At 45.3% G+C, this 20,444-nt stretch overlaps 1 protein-coding gene across 1 annotated transcript; it reads right to left on the bottom strand.

The window, feature by feature from the left end:
- Positions 1-918: 918 nt before the first annotated feature.
- LOC140906324 (cystine/glutamate transporter) lies at positions 919-20,089 on the bottom strand. The gene is made up of 12 exons (XM_073330039.1): positions 19,894-20,089; positions 17,096-17,222; positions 16,214-16,329; positions 15,446-15,571; positions 13,756-13,855; positions 13,598-13,642; positions 13,274-13,397; positions 12,808-12,911; positions 12,187-12,334; positions 11,227-11,376; positions 2,223-2,397; positions 919-983 (listed from the first exon to the last, which is right to left on the bottom strand). The coding sequence occupies exons 1-12, from the start codon at positions 20,087-20,089 to the stop codon at positions 919-921; spliced, it is 1,476 nt and encodes a 491-aa protein (XP_073186140.1).
- Between the last annotated feature and the right edge of the window lie 355 nt (positions 20,090-20,444).

Here is a 20,444-nt window from a genome sequence, read left to right as displayed (position 1 = left end):
ACTCCTCTTAGGTGCATTGGCTGTGAAGAACTCCGAGAAAGAGAGGTGTATTCTAATTTAACTCATGCATTATCTACAGGAACTGTTAACTAAACCTTTGCAGAGCCAAGTTCTACTATATTACTTGATTATACCTGTGCAACCCCACTTCTGTGGGGCTGCACAGATGTGAGGTCAGAATTTAGCCTGGAGAATCTTTACTACTAATGATGCTTACGAAGGAGAAAAAAGGTTGACTTTCAGATTTCAGATGGGACTCGTACATTAAAAAATGAATAGGTTTTGTTCTTGTAAATCAAGCAAATTTTTGAGTCATTTTTCAAAGGAGAACTGAACTCTAAGTCCCAAAGATCAATTTGTCCAGTGGAAGGAGAGTGGGAGTTCACCTACCACCCTGCTTCTCTTAAGCTCTCTTGTTGATTCTCCCTCTCCCCAATTTTACCTTAAAAGCATTCGACCATCCTCAGCACATCATTTCAGATCTCCATAACCTTCCATCTGAAAGCTGAACTTGTTTTCCATAGCGGTCCATGTGAATGATATTTGGATTGTGAAACAGTCACTCTGCTTCACCTTGTCTTTCCTCAAGGTCTAGGAAGTCAAAAATCATGTGCATCACTGAGAGATGGACCAACCTACAAAATTTGAATCCTGCTTTTTGAACACCTCCAAAAGTCAGATGTGGAGTTTGGGTTTAGAAAAACTGAAGCGGATGCAAAATTCTGATCCAGATCCTGAGTATCAAAGCTTGGAGGTGTTTGTATCCAGGTTATTTGTTCTGGACATCTCTAGTTGCACTGCATTCACTGCAAAATTAAGAGTGCCTCCTGGTCTCTCAGCAGGCCAAAAGGATCAGAAATGGGATAGTGGCTTTCATTGGAGAAGCCACTATGTGTCTTCTCCAATAAGATGTGGTCCTCAATAAGTCTTGACTTCCTGTCTGACTACTTCCAGCAGTACCTGAAGTTTGAGTGTAAGATAATCTGCCACAAGAAAAAAAAAGGAGAGAGGAATGCTTAATTTGTTTTTTGAACTATGTAAAACTGGTGTTTGGATGGAGTATTTTGTGTGGAGAAACAATTTATTTCAGTACAACTGAAACTATGTCCAATACAGTCCATTCTTTAGCAAAAGGTATCTCTGCTACCTTTTCTTCTGTATCTTCTTAGACATTTTCAATGGTTGTTGACAGTACAGAACCCAGGGACAATTTACTAATGCACCAAGTCTAAAGAAGTCAGGGTGCAGGATAAAACACTGTTATGATCAATGCTTTATCTGAGAGACAAACATTGTATTTAAGGTGGCAGAGCTACTCCTGAAACTTTGTGCTTGATACCACATGGGGAAGCCTCTCAAAAAATATCTTACTTATATTCCAGATCCCTTGTCCATACATACTTCCTAAGACTTTTCTAAAGACCAGATAAAAACTTGGTGTTCCAGGACCAACATGTATATTTTGCCTGTTTACAAGTATATACTGGGAACAAGAGAAAACATACACAGTATTTCCCTTCTCTTCCTATCAACGCTTTCCCCAGACTTTCAGCAGAAATAGGTATGTACAGCATCATAATTAGGAGTCTACCAAATTCGCGAGTGTGAAAATCACGTCACGGACCGTGAAATCTCATCTCTCCTATGAAATCTGGTCTCTGACTACCCAGCTATGAAGGCAGAGCAGAGAACTGTGGCTGCTGCCCTGGTGCCCAGCTCTGAAGGCAGTGCCACCTGTCAGTCACAGCGGAGAAGTGAGGGTGGCAATACCGTGACCCCCTAATAGGCCCTTTTGGGTCCAGGCCCCTAGTTTGAGAAACACTGCAGAGAAATCACATATTTTTCATGGGCTGGTCATGGCATAAACAACAAATTTCATGGATGTGTAAACATCCAAGAAATTTGCTATTTATGCCATGGCCAACCCATGAAAATGGTGTGATTTCTCTGTGATTTAAGTAGACCCCTAATCACAATACATTTTTATTAGAGATGGGGCCAAATTGCAACCCTAGAACAAAACCCCTGAACTTTGGTGACATTCAGATCCAGAGCCAATCACTGCAGCTTGGGTCATCCTCTAATTTTAATTTCTATAGTTCCTTGTATTAAACGCAGACTTAGTACATACAGCCTCTCGTAGGTGGTGATTAATGAATCCTGAGTAGAATCTAATACTACATTATGTTTAAGGTTATCCCTTTGATCAGATTTATACTCACGGAATGTGGTACGGCAACAGTCGGGTATTGGCCTGCTGATCACCAAGAAGTAGACTGGAAAACCACTTAAAACCATGGCACAGCCAGTGCTGACATACACTGGGTCTGAGTAGAAAGACATTCCCACTGCAAAGAGGCAGACGATGGTGAAGCAGACAGGAATGAAGAGGGGAACCTGGGGAAAAGAGCACAGACCTATCTAATCGTATCTGACTATTTGTAATCTGTCTTAATTTGTCCAAACACATTATGTGTTAGCTTGTACCCAAATATTTATCAATAGCTAGACTCCTGTGTCCAGAAGACAAGAAACCTGGCCAGTCCAATCTTTCTGTACAGTCTGTCTCCAAACAAGTGGGATTCATGATCTCTGATATAGTCAAATTTGCGATCTACTACATTACAGTAACACCACCAGCGCGTACTCTCACCTCTCTTGATGAGGTATAGAAGCAGACATTAGAGACTATCTCAGGAGTCACCATATATAAAATTTAACACCTTATCCAGCCAGGAATTTAGCAGGAGGCAGAAACCTACCATGCCCCAGCTGCTTTCTGAGTTTATTACGGACTGGTCTTAGCTCTCATCTGTTGATGTTGCTGTTGGAAAATCATGAGCATGTGCTACCATGAGTAGCACGTGCCCTTTCAAATAAATGATTTTCAATGTGCTTATGTAGTCATGCAATTCATTTTGAGCAGTCTCTAGTTTGCCTCTGGGAAGGCCAAATAAGCTTGAGAGACTGCTTCATGCTAGCAGCACCATACCTCAATGTATAGTTTAGAGTAGCTACCACTGTAACTTAAAAAGCTCTCTGGGAAGCCAAATGACCTGGGCTGTTTAAAGTTCAGGATAAATTAGCAGACCCTAATAGAACTGCAAAGAGATTTTTTTGGACCGTGGATCCAATCTCACCCAGTTTCCATACAATCCAATTGAAAAAAAGTTTGATCCTAATCTCAGATTTCTCCAAACAGTTCACCTAAAATAAAAATCTCCCTTCAAGCTCTTTTAGACTCTAGTCTTTCATAATCAGAGGTGATCTGCTGTTCATGCCATGACTGCTATAAACTAACAAACAACTCACAGGCTAGTTTGGTTCTCTTTCCTAGTCTGTGTTCCTCAGGGTATGTCTACAGTACGGAATAAGGTCGAATTTATAGAAGTTGGTTTTTTAGAAATCGGTTTTATATATTCGAGTGTGTGCGTCCCCACAGAAAATGCTCTAAGTGCATTAAGTGCATTAACTCGGCAGAGTGCTTCCACAGTACCGAGGCTAGAGTCGACTTCCGGAGCATTGCACTGTGGGTAGCTCTCCCACAGTTCCCGCAGTCTCCGCTGCCCATTGGAATTCTGGGTTGAGATCCCAATGCCTGATGGGGCTAAAACATTGTCGCGGGTGGTTCTGGGTACATATCGTCAGGCCCCCCTTCCCTCCCTCCCTCCGTGAAAGCAAGGGCAGACAATCGTTTCGCGCCTTTTTTCCTGAGTTACCTGTGCAGACGCCATACCACGACAAGCATGGAGCCCGCTCAGGTAACCGTCACCCTATGTCTCCTGGGTGCTGGCAGACGCAGTACGGCATTGCTACACAGTAGCAGCAACCCCTTGCCTTGTGGCAGCAGATGGTACAGTACGACTGGTAGGCGTCATCGTCATGTCCGAGGTGCTCCTGGCCACGTCGACTGGGAGCGCCTGGACAGACATGGGCGCAGGGACTAAATTTGGAGTGACTTGACCAGGTCATTCTCTTTAGTCCTGCAGTCAGTCCTATTGAACCGTCTTATGGTGAGCAGGCAGGCGATACGGATTGCTAGCAGTCGTACTGTACCATCTTCTGCCGGGCAGGCAAGAGATGAGGATTGCTAGCAGTCGTACTGTACCATCTTCTGCCGAGCAGCCATGAGATGTGGATGGCATGCAGTCCTTCTGCACCGTCTGTTGCCAGCCAAAGATGTAAAAGATAGATGGAGTGGATCAAAACAAGAAATAGACCAGATTTGTTTTATACTCATTTGCCTCCTCCCCTGTTTAGGGGACTCATTCCTCTAGGTCACACTGCAGTCACTCACAGAGAAGGTGCAGCGAGGTAAATCTAGCCATGAATCAATCAGAGGCCAGGCTAACCTCCTTGTTCCAATAAGAACAATAACTTAGGTGCACCATTTCTTATTGGAACCCTCCATGAAGTCCTGCCTGAAATACTCCTTGATGTAAAGACACCCCCTTTGTTGATTTTAGCTCCCTGAAGCCAACCCTGTAAGCCGTGTTGTCAGTCGCCCCTCCCTCCGTCAGAGCCACGGCAGACAATCATTCTGCGCCTTTTTTCTGTGCGGACACCATACCAAGGCAAGCATAGAGGCCGCTCAGCTCACTTTGGCAATTAGGAGCACATTAAACACCACACGCATTATCCAGCAGTATATGCAGCACCAGAACCTGGCAAAGCGATACCGGGCGAGGAGGCGACGTCAGTGCGGTCCCGTGAGTGATCAGGACATGGACACAGATTTCTCTGAAAGCATGGGCCCTGCCAATGCATGCATCATGGTGCTAATGGGGCAGGTTCATGCTGTGGAACGCCGATTCTGGGCTCAGGAAACAAGCACAGACTGGTGGGACCGCATAGTGTTGCAGGTCTGGGACGATTCCCAGTGGCTGCGAAACTTTCGCATGCGTAAGGGCACTTTCATGGAACTTTGTGACTTGCTTTCCCCTGCCCTGAGGCGCATGAATACCAAGATGAGAGCAGCCCTCACAGTTGAGAAGCGAGTGGCGATAGCCCTGTGGAAGCTTGCAACGCCAGACAGCTACCAGTAAGTTGGGAATCAATTTGGAGTGGGCAAATCTACTGTGGGGGCTGCTGTGATGCAAGTAGCCCACGCAATCAAAGATCTGCTGATATCAAGGGTAGTGACCCTGGGAAATGTGCAGGTCATAGTGGATGGCTTTGCTGCAATGGGATTCCCTAACTGTGGTGGGGCCATAGACGGAACCCATATCCCTATCTTGGCACCGGAGCACCACGCCGCCGAGTACATAAACCGCAAGGGGTACTTTTCGATAGTGCTGCAAGCTCTGGTGGATCACAAGGGACGTTTCACCAACATCAATGTGGGATGGCCGGGAAAGGTACATGACGCTCGCATCTTCAGGAACTCTGGTCTGTTTCAAAAGCTGCAGGAAGGGACTTTATTCCCAGACCAGAAAATAACTGTTGGGGATGTTGAAATGCCTATATGTATCCTTGGGGACCCAGCCTACCCCTTAATGCCGTGGCTCATGAAGCTGTACACAGGCAGCCTGGACAGTAGTCAGGAGCTGTTCAACTACATGCTGAGCAAGTGCAGAATGGTGGTAGAATGTGCATTTGGATGTTTAAAGGCACGCTGGCGCAGTTTACTGACTCGCTTAGACCTCAGCGAAACCAATATTCCCACTGTTATTACTGCTTGCTGTGTGCTCCACAATATCTGTGAGAGTAAGGGGGAGACGTTTATGGCGGGGTGGGAGGTTGAGGCAAATCGCCTGGCTGCTGGTTACGCGCAGCCAGACACCAGGGCGGTTAGAAGAGCACAGGAGGGCACGGTACGCATCAGAGAAGCTTTGAAAACCAGTTTCATGACTGGCCAGGCTACGGTGTGAAAGTTCTGTTTGTTTCTCCTTGATGAAACCCCCTGCCCCTTGGTTCACTCTACTTCCCAATAAGCTAACCACCCTCCCCTCCTCCCTTCAGTCACTGCTTGCAGAGGCATTAAAGTCATTGTTGCTTCACATTCATGCATTCTTTATTCATTCATCACACAAATAGGGGGATGACTACCAAGGTAGCCCAGGAGGGGTGGTGGAGGAGGGAAGGAAAATGCCACACAGCACTTTAAAAGTTTACAATTTTAAAATTTATTGAATGCCAGCCTTCTTTTTTTTGGGCAATCCTCTGTGGTGGAGTGGCTGGTTGGCCGGAGGCCCCCCCACCGCGTTCTTGGGCGTCTGGGTGTGGAGGCTATGGAACTTGGGGAGGAGGGCAGTTGGTTACACAGGGGCTGTAGTGGCAGTCTGTGCTCCAGCTGCCTTTGCTGCAGCTCAGCCATACACTGGAGCATACTGGTTTGGTCCTCCAGCAGCCTCAGCATTGAATCCTGCCTCCTCTCATCACGCTGCCACCACCTTTGAGCTTCAGCCCTGTCTTCAGCCCGCCACCTCTCCTCCCGGTCATTTTGTGCTTTCCTGCATTCTGACATTATTTGCCTCCACGCATTCGTCTGTGCTCTGTCAGTGTGGGAGGACAGCATGAGCTTGGAGAACATTTCATCGCGAGTGCGTTTTTTTTTCTTTCTAAGCTTCACTAGCCTCTGGGAAGGAGAAGATCCTGTGATCATTGAAACACATGCAGCTGGTGGAGAAAAAAAAAGGGACAGCGGTATTTAAAAAGACACATTTTATAAAACAGTGGCTACACTCTTTCAGGGTAAACCTTGCTGTTAACATTACATACATAGCACATGTGCTTTCGTTACAAGGTCGCATTTTGCCTCCCCCCACCGCGTGGCTACCCCCTCAACCTTCCCCCCTCCCTGTGGCTAACAGCGGGGAACATTTCTGTTTAGCCACAGGCAAACAGCCCAGCAGGAATGGGCTCCTCTGAGTGTCCCCTGAAGAAAAGCACTCTATTTCAACCAGGTGACCATGAATTATATCTCACTCTCCTGAGGATAACACAGAGAGATAAAGAACGGATGTTGTTTGAATGCCAGCAAACATACACTGCAATGCTTTGTTCTACAATGATTCCCGAGTACGTGTTACTGGCCTGGAGTGGTAAAGTGTCCTACCATGAAGGACGCAATAAGGCTGCCCTCCCCAGAAACCTTTTGCAAAGGCTTTGGGAGTACATCCAGGAGAACCGCGAATGCCAGGGCAAAGTAATCCTTTCACATGCTTGCTTTTAAACCATGTATAGTATTTTAAAAGGTACACTCACCAGAGGTCCCTTCTCCACCTGCTGGGTCCAGGAGGCAGCCTTGGGTGGGTTCGGGGGGTACTGGCTCCAGGTCCAGGGTGAGAAACAGTTCCTGGCTGTCGGGAAAACCGGTTTCTCCGCTTGCTTGCTGTGAGCTATCTACAACCTCATCATCATCCTCTTAGTCCCCAAATCCTGCTTCCGTATTGCCTCCATCTCCATTGAAGGAGTCAAACAACATGGCTGGGGTAGTGGTGGCTGAACCCCCTAAAATGGCATGCAGCTCATCATAGAAGCGGCATGTTTGGGGCTCTGACCCGGAGCGGCCATTCGCCTCTCTGGTTTTCTGGTAGGCTTGCCTCAGCTCCTTCAGTTTCACGCGGCACTGCTTCGGGTCCCTGTTATGGCCTCTGTCCTTCATGCCCTGGGAGATTTTGACAAAGGTTTTGGCATTTCGAAAACTGGAACGGAGTTCTGATAGCACGGATTCCTCTCCCCAAACAGCGATCAGATCCCATACCTCCCGTTCGGTCCATGCTGGAGCTCTTTTGCAATTCTGGGACTCCATCATGGTCACCTCTGCTGATGAGCTCTGCATGGTCACCTGCAGCTTGCCACGCTGGCCAAACAGGAAATGAGATTCAAAAGTTCGCGGTTCTTTTCCTGTCTACCTGGCCAGTGCATCTGAGTTCAGAGTGCTGTCCAGAGCAGTCACTGTGGAGCACTCTGGGATAGCTCCTGGAGACCAATACCGTCGAATTGTGTCCACAGTACCCCAAATTCGAGCCGGCAAGGCCGATTTAAGCGCTAATCCACTTGTCAGGGGTGGAGTAAGGAAATCGATTTTAAGAGCCCTTTAAGTCGAAATAAAGGGCTTCATCGTGTGGACGGGTGCAGGTTTACATTGATTTAATGCTGCTAAATTCGACCTAAAGTCCTAGTGTAGACCAGGGCTCAGGGTCAGCACACTTTAGCACACATACCGGTTAGTTAACTAAGTAATGAAAAAAAGCCAAGCAAGTAATCACCTAGGAAGAAATTAAACAACTAGTTGGGAGTTAGTAAAAAAACCTCAACCTCCTGCATCTTCTCTATGTTCTGAATCCCTTGTGGTAACGGAGATCATGGTAGCCAAACCAACTGGGGATTCAAATTGCAGTTTGAGGATCTCATTCCCATGCAATTACCCATAGTGCTGCTCCTCTGTTTGGGGGGGTGTAAGGGATGAAGCTTCTCGCTTGTGTTAGTTTTCTATTATTTTTAAGCATAAAATCTTACAGAAAAAAATGAGCAATCATAATAATTATACAAATAAATGGGACAATATCAACAGTAAGGATTTTCCTCTATGGCCACTAGAGAGCAGCATCTGTACATATCACACTTAAACTGGTCTTTCCTCTTTCAGAAAGGCAGTTCCTCAGGCAGAAGAATAAAGCCCGTCTAAATAGTCAACTTTTCAATTTGTCTCTTTTTAAACTCTCAGAAGTGTTTTTAAAGCCCAAATTTAGACCGAACAGAAGGAGGTAAAAACTTTGGGAGGGGGGAAATCAGTATGTTGCTGATTTCTTTGTTAAACACACACACTTTATCCAGGTTTCAGAGTAACAGCCGTGTTAGTCTGTATTCGCAAAAAGAAAAGGAGTACTTGTGGCACCTTAGAGACTAACCAATTTATTTGAGCATGAGCTTTCGTGAGCTACAGCTCACTTCATCGGTGAAGTGAGCTGTAGCTCACGAAAGCTCATGCTCAAATAAATTGGTTAGTCTCTAAGGTGCCACAAGTACTCCTTTTCTTTTTACACTTTATCCAATGATTCTAGTTCAAGAAAATATATTTTAAAAGGGTGGTTCTGGGTGAATTTGTCGGTGCAGCCAGCATACTGTCTGGGAAAGTTGAGGGTGACTTTTAATACGCTCCTTTAGCAAGGACTTGGAGTGGCGTGGCAGGCAGGGATGGAAAGAAAATTCACCGAGAAAAAACGGGTCAGTACAGTTTGGGGGATAGACAAAGGTCCAAGCTGGTGCTTGTTTTTTCTTGAACTGCTTCACAAAATGCTCCTCTGACACATACAGACGGTGGCACTCTTGCACCAGTAACTGGCTGGAAGCACCTCACAGGCAGAGAACGGATATGAACAAATTCTTCGCATCTAAATCAGGGGTGGGCAAACTTTTTGGCCCAAGGGCCATATCTGGGCATGGAAATTGTATGGTGGGCCATGAATACTCACAAAATTGGGGTTGGGGTGCAGGAGGGGGTGAGGGCTCCGGTTGGGGGTGCAGGCTCTGGGGTGGGGCCAGAAATGAGGAGTTCAGGGTGCAGGAGGGGGCTCCGGGCTGGCGGGTGGGGTGCGGGGTGGACTCTGGCTGGGGATGGAGGAGTTTGGGGAGTAGGAGGCTGCTCCAGGCTAGGACCAACGGGTTCAGAGGTGGGAGGGGGATCAGGATTGGGGTAGGGGTTTGGGGTGTGGGGGAGTGAGGGCTCCAGCTTGGGGTACAGGCTCTGGGGTGGGGCTGGAGATGAGGGGTGTGGGGTGCAGGAGAGTGCTCCATGCTGGGATTGAGGGGTTTGGAGGGCAAGAGGGGGTTCAGGGCTAGGGCAGGGGGTTGGGGCTCGGGGGAGGCTCAGGGGTGCAGGCTCCGGGCGGCGCTTACCTCAAGCGGCTCCTGGAGGCAGCGGCATGTCCCGCCTCCGGCTCCTATGCAGAGGCATTGCCAGGCAGCTCTGCATGCTGCCCTGTCCTCAGGCACCGCCCCTGCAGCTCCCATTGACCACAGTTTGCGACCAATGGGAGCTTCAGGGCTGGTGCTTGGGGCAGCGTGCAGAGCAGAGTCCCTGGCTGCCCCTACGCATAGGAGCTAGAGAACAGCCATGTTGCTGCTTCCAGGAGCCACGTGGAGCAGGCCCCGACCCTGCTTCCTAGCTGAAGCACCGGAGCACGGCAAGCCCCAGACCCCGCTCCCCAGCAGCAATTCGGGGGCTGGATTAAAAACAGCTGGCGGGCCAGATTCGGCCCACGGGCCATAGTTTGCCCACCCCTGATCTAAATAAAACCCCATCCGTGCACTTAGAGCTCAGCAGACACCCTACCTGGGGAGTAGACCTGATAAGAATGGCATGGGGCAGAGAAGAGGAGCATTGTGGGAGTCAGGAAAACTGCATAATCCAGAATCCACTTTGATTCCCCATTGCAAACATTATGCAGCAGGGAAAATGGTAGGCAGGTTGAAACCCACCTTCCCTTTCTGCTCCTAAGGTGGTCCCTAATACAACTGGAAATAGGAAACACTCCCACATACAGGACTATGGGCTCAGGATGCAGCTCTCCAGCCCAAACTTTGTTGCTCTCAGCTTCCAGAGTATGTGTCTCCTGACCCCACAGAGACGGACGATGCACATGAGTTGAATGGACTAGATCAAAATTACACCTTCTATAAGCTGCTGTTGGTTGATTGCTGTGCATTTCTTACTCCTCTAAAGCCTGTTTTGGTGGTGGCTGTACTTGAGCAAACTTACAGCACAATGTTTGGGGGTAGAAGGGAAGAGCAGTTGGAAGACCTCTCTGGGAAGAGGAAACTAGGGGCTAGGATAAAGGGGTCTTGGAGGAAGAAACTCTAGGAACAAACTAAGCTCAGGAGGAAGCTTTGGCTGAGGCTTGTGCTTTGTTGTGGCAAACCCCATGCGGGGTGTTTGGACACTATCCTGTGTGTGTGTGTGTGTATCAGAGAGTGGGGTGGGGGCTGTCTATTCTCACCAGATTTCCTGACTCCCAATCTGACCCCCTACCCGCTGGGCTATGCTACCTTCTTAATTAAACCTGACTGTTCACACCTGGGTAGAACATGGCTTTCTGAAGGCTGACTGACCTTTCCAGTGGCAGACAAAAGGTCCCCCATGCCGGGTAAGTTCCCTTTAGACTTAGGAGAGGTGAGGTAATGTGCTGCATGTTCTAGTGCTCAGTGAACGACGCGGAGAGAAGCCAGTTATAACAACGATGGGCCTGTGCACTCCTGGCTTTGAAACCGGCCATGCGTTACCTTGAATGGCCTGGGCAGCTCCGGGTGACGGTAACGATGGATGATGAGCCCAAGTGTGGCTAGTCCTATGAAAAGCCATCGGGAAAAGCTGAAGAAATTCAGTAGGTGGTAGATGTCTCCAATGCACACCATGGCAGTAACCAGTGGGAACTGGGGGTTGTAAAGATGAAACACATTCATTAAATCCTCATCCCAGCCTTTAGCAATTTAAACATGGATGGGTCAGAAACTCACATGTACAGTCAGCTGCAGTATGATAAAGCTCGCATGGTCTGGTTAGGACCAATTTTGATGCTGAGCTGAGAGCACTATATTCTCTTCATATGAGGTTTCAGGGTGGGAATGCATGGTCGGTAAAAGGCTGCATTTCGAAATAAACAAGTTTTCACCACTTCAATCAAAGATGACACTGCTAGTGTTAGAAGGTACCTAACAATGCCCAGGCAAAATTGGTGAAACATTTTGCACAAAAATTCAGTCCATGTGATTTTGCTCCATCCCCGAAATGTCAGTGTTTGTAACATTTGAACCACTGAATTATTGACAAAGAAAGCAGACAAAACCTGGAAGAGACATTTTTGTGGGATAATTTTGAGGAGTGGTTGTGGAAGGTGTTGATAGCAGCAACCCTCTTAGTTTAAGCCACATGGTCAACTGGATTTTAAACTCAGGACAAGGAGCCAGGAGATCATGAGTTCAAATCCCACCTCTGTCACTAAGCGACTTTGATAATGCTTTCCAATATGCAGTCAAGGTAAACTCGTTTGCAGGGTGAATGAATATCCACAGAAACCTTTTTGCAGTATTGTACCCCTTTCACTCTTCAGAGACCTGAGAGTAACTTGATTCCCTTTAAATCTCACACACCTGTCCAGACTCTGCATAGTGACATGTAAAATAAGAAGCCAATCAGAACTGCAGGACAGTAGAAATTCCAATTGAAAAATTGGATCTCCTCACCATTAACATGATGGCTGGAAGGGGAGTGCGCCTTCGGATGTGGATCATGGAGAAGAGAGGAGGCCATTGACCCTCCCTTGAAGCCACAAATAGAGTCCTGAGAGAAGACATGGAGCAGTACAAGAACCTGAGTTCCAGTCTCCTGCATCTGCACTAGAGAACAATCACTGGTAGTTGAACTGGTGGCATAAAGCCAGCATAAGTACCAACAATACAGGCTGTTCACACTAACCATGCTAATTAGGGTGCAGTTTTGCCCCAAGTCCACACTTGTACTGGACTACATCCTTGTAGCTGCACCATCCTCTGCTAACCTATCCCACAGTGCCTGACACAGCTTCCTGAAACAGTAGTTTGTGGGAGATTTTGAAAAACAAAGTCAAACTCCCTTTATTTTCTGGGAAATTCCCATAAGTCCCCAAGAACTGGCCCCGTTTCCAAGTTCATTTCTCATGTTGGAGGTCAAGATGTTCTGGCACTGCCTTGGAGAACCAGGAGGATTGCTTGTGTGTCAACTAGCTGATGAGTGATATCTACTTGTGTGTTGTCAACAGATTTGGTGGCAGTGCCCTCCTCCTGTTTATACTGCAAATCAGTTAGCAAGATTTAAAAGAATCTGACCTTGAAAATCCAAAGATCCCCCCATTCATGGTTCCAAAGCAGGACAGGGCAACCAGGATGGGAATCACGGAGATAAGTCTTTGGAAAGCTTTTTGTGCAAAACTCTGGAGGAAAGACATGCTTTGGTTCAGAAACACCCTGGTAATCCCTGAATGGTATCAGAATTAATGGAAAGAGCTGGATGGCCTTCCACTGAAAGGTTTAAAACAGAACTCCATTTACTCCCAAGTCTGTATTACCTATTCTTCTTCCCCACTGCCATCCTGATCTCTATTTCTTATTCCATCTCCTCAGGCAAGTCTAAGAGGTATTATTGCTTGCGGATACTCTTGAAAGTGACAAAGCTGAAGGCCTTTCCGCTATAAAATCCATTATTACTGTCCACATCCTAGAAGCTTCCCCATCCCCACCCACTTAATGTAAATTTATCCCTCTGAAGAAACCTAATAATGGGGTTACAACTCACCACAGCCACAGCCTGGGAAGCCAGCACATCCTCTGCTGTCAAGACTGTATAATAGGAAACGTTGGTGAGCATGTACCCCACAATTACAGTGACCACAGACATTATCACAGCCAGTGGGTTATTTCTACAAAAGTGAGAGAGAGACAGAGTGCTAATGAAAAAAGCTGGTTTGTTTTTGTGGGTTTTTTACTCACAGATCAGTACTACCACACCAGGCAGTTAGAACAACTAGCACTCATTTTTCTTCCATTTAAAAGGCAGCTTATTTTGAAATAATGCTGTGTCCCCTGTGGCTGACCTTAAAGGCCCCTCTCCTATTCTTACTGTTCAGGTCGAACCAGTTCTTCTTGCACAAAGCTAGTTTGAAACCTGCAGAGTGAAAGAAGACAAGTTATGGCAGAGTTTAAATGATGGCTCAGGAGAAGCACAGTAGACTTAGGAGTAGACACTGCCATTTGTTAAAGGACCCGGGCTGCACATACCAGCCTGAATATGCAAACATCCCAGCATAAAAAGCCAAGGGCATCTTGTCCAAAGTCAGCAGTTGACTACTGAAAGCATCCTGGAAATTTTCAGTGTGGCCTAAAAAAAAAAGGAGAGAAACACAGGGCTAGAGAGCGTTGGAGACAGAGACATCCCCTCTACCTGTTACCAAAAAATAAAATTTGCAGAAGAGGTTTGATTTCTCTCTGTCTCTCATACAACCCCAACAGTTTGCGGTTGCAGGATCTTCAATTACTTATAATGAATTTATAGAGCAGAGGAGGCCAAACATGGCCTGAGAGAGTCTCTACCTGTAGAAAACCTCTTTCTAGACCTGAAATGAACTCCCTGACCCCGAAACTCTGGATGTGTGCTCTGCTTCAAGGTTGCACAGCCAGCTAATGCTGCTCAAGCTGTGCTACCCTGACTCCTCAGCATAAGCACCAACCACAGCCTCATGCTATGTACAACATGGGAACCACAAAACAAAGAGCTCTAGGAAGTAACACAAAAAGCGTGGAGTTAGAGGTCCTTTGGAGCAACTTCATGAAAGCACACTTCCTGCCTACACTGCCCTGCTCTCTCTCCACTGACTGCTGGAGAGGGAAGAAAAATTGAAGAGATTGAGGGTTGAGATGGACAAAAACAAAGTTGGTTTGGATGGAGATCCCATTTTATTTGGTGATTATAGGAGAAAATAAAGCTCGTGGAATCAAAAGAAAGCTGAGGTTGAAGAAAACTAAGCAGCAAGTTAAAATGGTATTAAAGAGCCTAGGAAAAAAGGGACAGTGTTCTTGAAAACACTTAAGAAATGGTAACTACAATAGAAGGACAAAAAGGAAGGGAAGAGAGAAGATAGGACAAAATTCTTTGCCGGGATCAATAGAATGATAAGGGGGTACAATGGAGAAAGTAGCCTATGTTTGGGGGAGGTTATGTATCTTCTAACATGTTTGCTGATAAATAAATACATAATAAAATTATTTATTGTTTGTGAGATCCTAATGAATGATTTACAATCCCTGTATAGTTACATTAAGTACAACCTGTAATTCTGAGGTCTCTGACCACACTATCACTGGCAGGACTCCTTCTACCATGGGGGTGGTGCCAGGCATCCAGAGTGTCATTTGAAGGTATTCTGAACAATAAATTGCTGAGGATCTTCTGGTACAGGGGCAATCCTTCAGGTCAGAAGCATGGCCAGCCTGATGGGCTTTTTGCATGTCCCATGAAGCCAGTTCCAGATGACAACCAGAAATATGAATGTTCACCCCGATCCCTTTATTCTCTCAGGGGAAGATACAAAATGAGGACACAAGATTAATTATCCCAACTATGAACACTATGGAGGACTGGTCTACACAGGAAAGGTATACCAATATAAGCTAAGGTGTGAATTTAAACCAATATAGTTTTATATATAACCTGTGTAACTCCCAGTGTGCCCACTATGGTTCTGATATGAGTGCCCTTTTTCAGTTTCACTTATGTGCTTTGAAAGGGGTTTAAGCTAAACGGAAAAAAAAAAGACACACTTATTTCAGAATATAAACATCTACACTGGGAGCTATACCAGTGTAACTATATCTATTAAATTATGCCGGTAGAATTATACCAGTAAAACCTTCCCATGTGGACAAGCCCTTAATGAATGCCCTCCCGCAGATCACAGCTGAGCAGACCCACCTTGGGCCAGAAGCATCATCCCTGGCACAATGATGAGCGCAAAAGCCAGGAGCTTGATGACGGTTAGGACATTCTGAAGCCTGGCACTGCAGCTGACACTCCAAGAGTTCAGGATGAGGACAACGTCTGGAGGAGAAGGCAAAGACCAACATATATGGCTGGGGTTCAGAATAAAGCAGAAGAATTTTACTCTCATGCTTTTCCCATTGTCTCAGCCTATTGCCCTGAGTACACTGAATAGAGACCGCAACATTCCCTGCCCTTGGTGCTGGGAAGAATTCTTAGTGACCAGAATGTTCAAAGTGACAGATATTTTAAGATCATATGCGCATGACCCAGAATATGACATTTCCTTCCTTCCAAAATGTCATCAGCCTGATGCAGCATCTAGCCAATATTTGCCCTTAAGTAAAAACAGACCTTCAAACTTGCTGGCTAGAACTCTGGTTTCATTTCCCAGCCAATCTGATAGCAGTGTATGGCCAGTGATGATTTCTACTCTCCACCCAGCTTCGCAATCCACAGATGCATTTACATCAGCTTTGTGACTTCATTTTCCCCCTTTTTTCTGGAGATGGGCCCAAACCAGAACCCCAGATCCTGAACTTTGGGTGACTCGGCATTTACTATGGAATCTAAGTTTCACAGTTTTATCTGTAATGGGACAAGCCCAAACCCTGGATGTAAACACCTCTGAATTTGTGGAGAAGGGGTTCAAAATCTGAATTAAAATTTTGTGGCTTAGGCCTATATCTGCTTTATACTTACAGTACCCCAAGAGAGCTGCGAGTTTCACAGCAGGAAGTGGGGCTGCACAGGGGGCAAAAAATGGTTCCAATATGTAGTTTCCAAATGCCAGAGAAAGCACTGCACTGTTGGCTGGCCTATCAGGAGGGATGGATTCATGGAGTTAGAAACTGACTTTCTGGTGTTAAGCTATTTTATATGCAAAAGACTACATTAAAAGAATGTTAACATTTGAAAATTTAAATTGGACAATAAAATCAGGAAATTTAGATTTCAGTCAAGCTGGAAGGGCATATTGATTGGGGTGGAATCAGTTCTGGGTCTGGTTCTGTTCAATATCTTCATCAATGATTTAGATAATGGCATAGAGAGTACACTTATAAAATTGGGGGATGATACCAAGCTGGGAGGGGTTGCAAGTGCTTTGGAGGACAGGATTAAATTCAAAATGATCTGGAGAAACTGGAGAAATAGGTCTGAAGTAAACAGGATGAAATTCAATAAGGACAAATGCAAAGTACTCCACTTAGGAAAGAACAATCAGTTGTACACGTATAAAATGGGAAATGACTGCCTAGGAAGGAGTAGTGTAGAAAGGGATCTGGGGGTCATTGTGTATCACAGGCTAAATGTGAGTGAACTGTAGGCGCTGACTTCCACTCTACCAGGAGGTGCTAGACCCCTTCCTTCCCCCCCCCCCAACTCCTTCCCCCAAAGCCTAATGTGCACATATGGCTATTTACTCCTTCTGCCTTCTTTTTATTTTATAAGACTTTCGAGGTAGTGGGTATGGTTTCTCACTTTATGCACTTTTTAAAAATAATATGAGCTGGTTATCCATTTCCATGACTTTCCCAGGTCTCACTAACACCTCATTTTAGGTAGCAGAAAAAAAAATGTTACCCGATAGCAAAGTATTCAGCCCACAGATACAAAAAACTTGGCAAAGGCCCCAGTGTCTCCAGAATATAGATATAATGTCCTCCAGACTTTGTGATTCTTGTTCCAAGTTCTGCATAGCACAAGGCACCTGGAACAGATGAAGTAAATATGCATTTAGTAAATTGTCCCATGGAATTACCACTGCACGTAGAATTTATTGAGAATTAAAGGAATCTGTTTAAAATGAGCTAAGAACACAGAATATAAGAACTGCCATACTGGGTCAGACCATGGTCCATCTTACCCAGTATTCTGTCTCTGACAATTGCCCATACCAGAACTTCAAGGGAAGAGTACAAAACAGGCAATTTTGGAGTGACCCATGTCTGTCTTCCAGTCCCAGCTTCTGGTAGTCAGAGATTTAGGGTTGCCCCAAGCATGGGGTTGCATCCCTTACCTTTTGGCTAATAAGCATTGATGGACCTTTCCTCCATTAACTTATCTAGTTTTTTTGAACCCAGTTTTACTTTTGTCCTTCACAACATCCCATGGCAATGCATTCCACAGGTTAGTTGTGCAGTGTGTGAAAAACAACTCCCTCTTGTTTGCATTAAACCCACTGCCCATTAACTTAACCGGGGGACCCTTAGCTTTAGTATTGTATGAAAGGATAAATAACAGTTCGGTATTCACTTTCTCCATCAGTCATGATTTTATAAACCTCTGTCATATGTCCCCTTCATTGTCTCTTTTCTAAGTTGAACAGCTCTAATCTTTTTAGCCTCTCCTCAAACAGAAGCTGTCCCATATCCTTGATCATCTTTGTTGCCCATCGCCAGGGCTGGCTCTAGGCACCAGCAAACCAAGCATGTGCTTGGGGAGGCACATTTCAAGGGGTGGCTTTTTTTTTTTTTTTTGCTTGGGCAGTTGCACTCTCAGAGCTTGGGGCGGCAAAAAACCTTGAGCCGGCCCTGCCCATCGCTGAACCTTTTCAGATCTACTATTTCATTTTTTGAGATAGGGTGACCTGATCTGGGGATGGTATTCAAGGTGTAGGTGTGCTATGGATTTATATCGTGGCGTTACGATATTTTCTGTCTTATTTTCTATCCTTTTCCTAATAGTTCCTAATATACTGTTAACCTTTTTACTGCTGGTGCACATTGGGTAGAGTTTTCTCAGAGAACTATTCATAACAGAGGAAATGAAGGCTTTTAGTGCAAATCCCTTTATTTGCAATAATGCTGTTTCCAGGGGAGATCTATTTTCATCTGGTAAAACATTCTTGTCACTTTAATGGCATAACTTGTCCACTGACTTTATGTGGAGAAGTGCATGGAAAGAAGTTTGTCTTTGCCTTAGAAATTTACTTTAAAACACTTCATTTCTCCCATTTTCCTAGCTCTAAGCCTCAAACACGCACACTTCCTCCCTCAAATATAGGTGAGCCAAGGACATGGAACATGTCTCTGATCAGAGCCATGAAGAAAAACTTGATACAGAAGGATGTAGAGAATTTCTAACCAAGTGGTTCAAATACTCTCTATTTCTCCTTCTGTATCTATGGAAAGATAGATTTTAAAACTGGCCACTTCTGTCCCAGCTGTAAACCCCTCAGAACCTACCTACATGCAATGAAAGGAATATAAGCCCTGATTCACCAAAGCACTCAAACACATGCTTAATTTGAAGCACGTGTGATCCCATTGATTTCAATTGATCTGTTCATTCACATGCTTCAAGGTAAGCATATGCGTAAGTATTTTGCTGAATTGGGGCGATAACCAAGTATCAATCTTGCATTTCAAGGGAAAACATAAAAAGAGGGTAAGCGTTATTTAATGCACTATAGCAAAGAATAACAATATGACACTAATAAAAGGAAGTCTTCAAGCTGGACATTAGAGGAAGAATGAAGTCCATTAGAAAATTTAATAACTTGACAAGGGAAGCCATTTGCGTGCCACCAAGACAGATTTTCAAGAATACACAAGATACACTAGGAGTTTAGTGGAGAGGACAATCCTTCACAAGTACAGATGGTTTGGCTAGCTGACCAATAAACACTTTATCATTTATGATCCTACTCAGTTAAAAAGAAACCTATATTTGTGATGTTATGGTTTGAGATTTTATGTATGCAAAAGAATGAAATTTTGAAGTTGATGTTTCCACAGCAGTCTCAACTAAGCCACATTATACATATATAGTAAGGTATAAGTGTAACAACATCTCCCGTAATACAAAATATTACATACGATAAACACTAGAAGGAAGAGAGACAATTGTTGTGGAATCTATGATTAAAAAAGCCACGGGAACCAGGAAATTCAAACTCTCAACCACAGCACTATAACAAAGCAGTTTTTTGCACTTACAAACCAAACAAAGCAGGAAAGTCACATACTGAAATAAATACACTTCTCCTAGGTCCCCAGAACTCTGTGGTTCTCCATCTAGTGCCCCTAGCTAGAGGCCTAAACCCCCCTTCGTCCCCCCATGCATCTAGACATTCCATAGACAAGAGAACTGCTCCCATGTCTGTACCCACATGTGGCACCACATTCACAGATCTTAAGTCTTGGGTTTTCCCCAAGTCCCCCAGACAAATCAGTTAAACAACAGATCCTTGGAACCCTGTGGACACAGGACCTTATTACTGCTTCAATTCTATGGCATTCGGAGATAGGAGTTTTGGTCCATTGTGTTCCCAGCTTATTTTTCTTGGAGAAGTAAAGTTAGGCTTTTGTCGTAAATATATATCATTCGCTAGTTTCCCCATCTACCAACAATTTAACAAGAAGGGTAAAGCAACTCACCACTCAGAGAGAGAATCCCGCGGGCAAACCAAACGATTAAGGAGACACCCACGTTGCCGGAGTTTTTCAACACCCCTTTTGGAGAGATAAAGATGCCGCTGCCCACCATAGTGCCAATGAGGAGTGAAAAAGCCCTCAGCAAAGTGATCTTTTTCCTCAGAAAAACAACCTCCTCTTCTTTCTTGGCTTTTCCCATGGCCTCTACAATTTCAGGGTATGGGTGGGCATTCAGAAGTTAAGGATTCCTTATGGGTCCTTCCCAATCCCACAGTCAACAGAGCTCACCTGTGATAGAGGAAAAGAAAGTCAGGGATTTGTGGAGCTTCTTTTGGAAATGACTGTTAAAGCCATTTTACCAACAACCCATCAAAATCTGCTGGATCTACTCTCCTCACCCATTGGCTATCACTGGGCAAAGAAACCACAGGCGCGTAAAACATGCTACACAACCATGCAATCTCTTATGTCAGAACACCTCTGGGTATTGGGTTTGCTAGTTAACTTTTGCTCCTCCTGCTGCCACAGAACATAACACACTGTAGGCTGTACAT

Source organism: Lepidochelys kempii, chromosome 1 (assembly GCF_965140285.1).
Source record: "Lepidochelys kempii isolate rLepKem1 chromosome 1, rLepKem1.hap1, whole genome shotgun sequence".
Lineage (NCBI taxonomy): Eukaryota > Metazoa > Chordata > Testudines > Cheloniidae > Lepidochelys > Lepidochelys kempii.
Note: the sequence above shows the minus strand (reverse complement) of the source record. Positions and strands in the feature narration are given on the sequence as shown.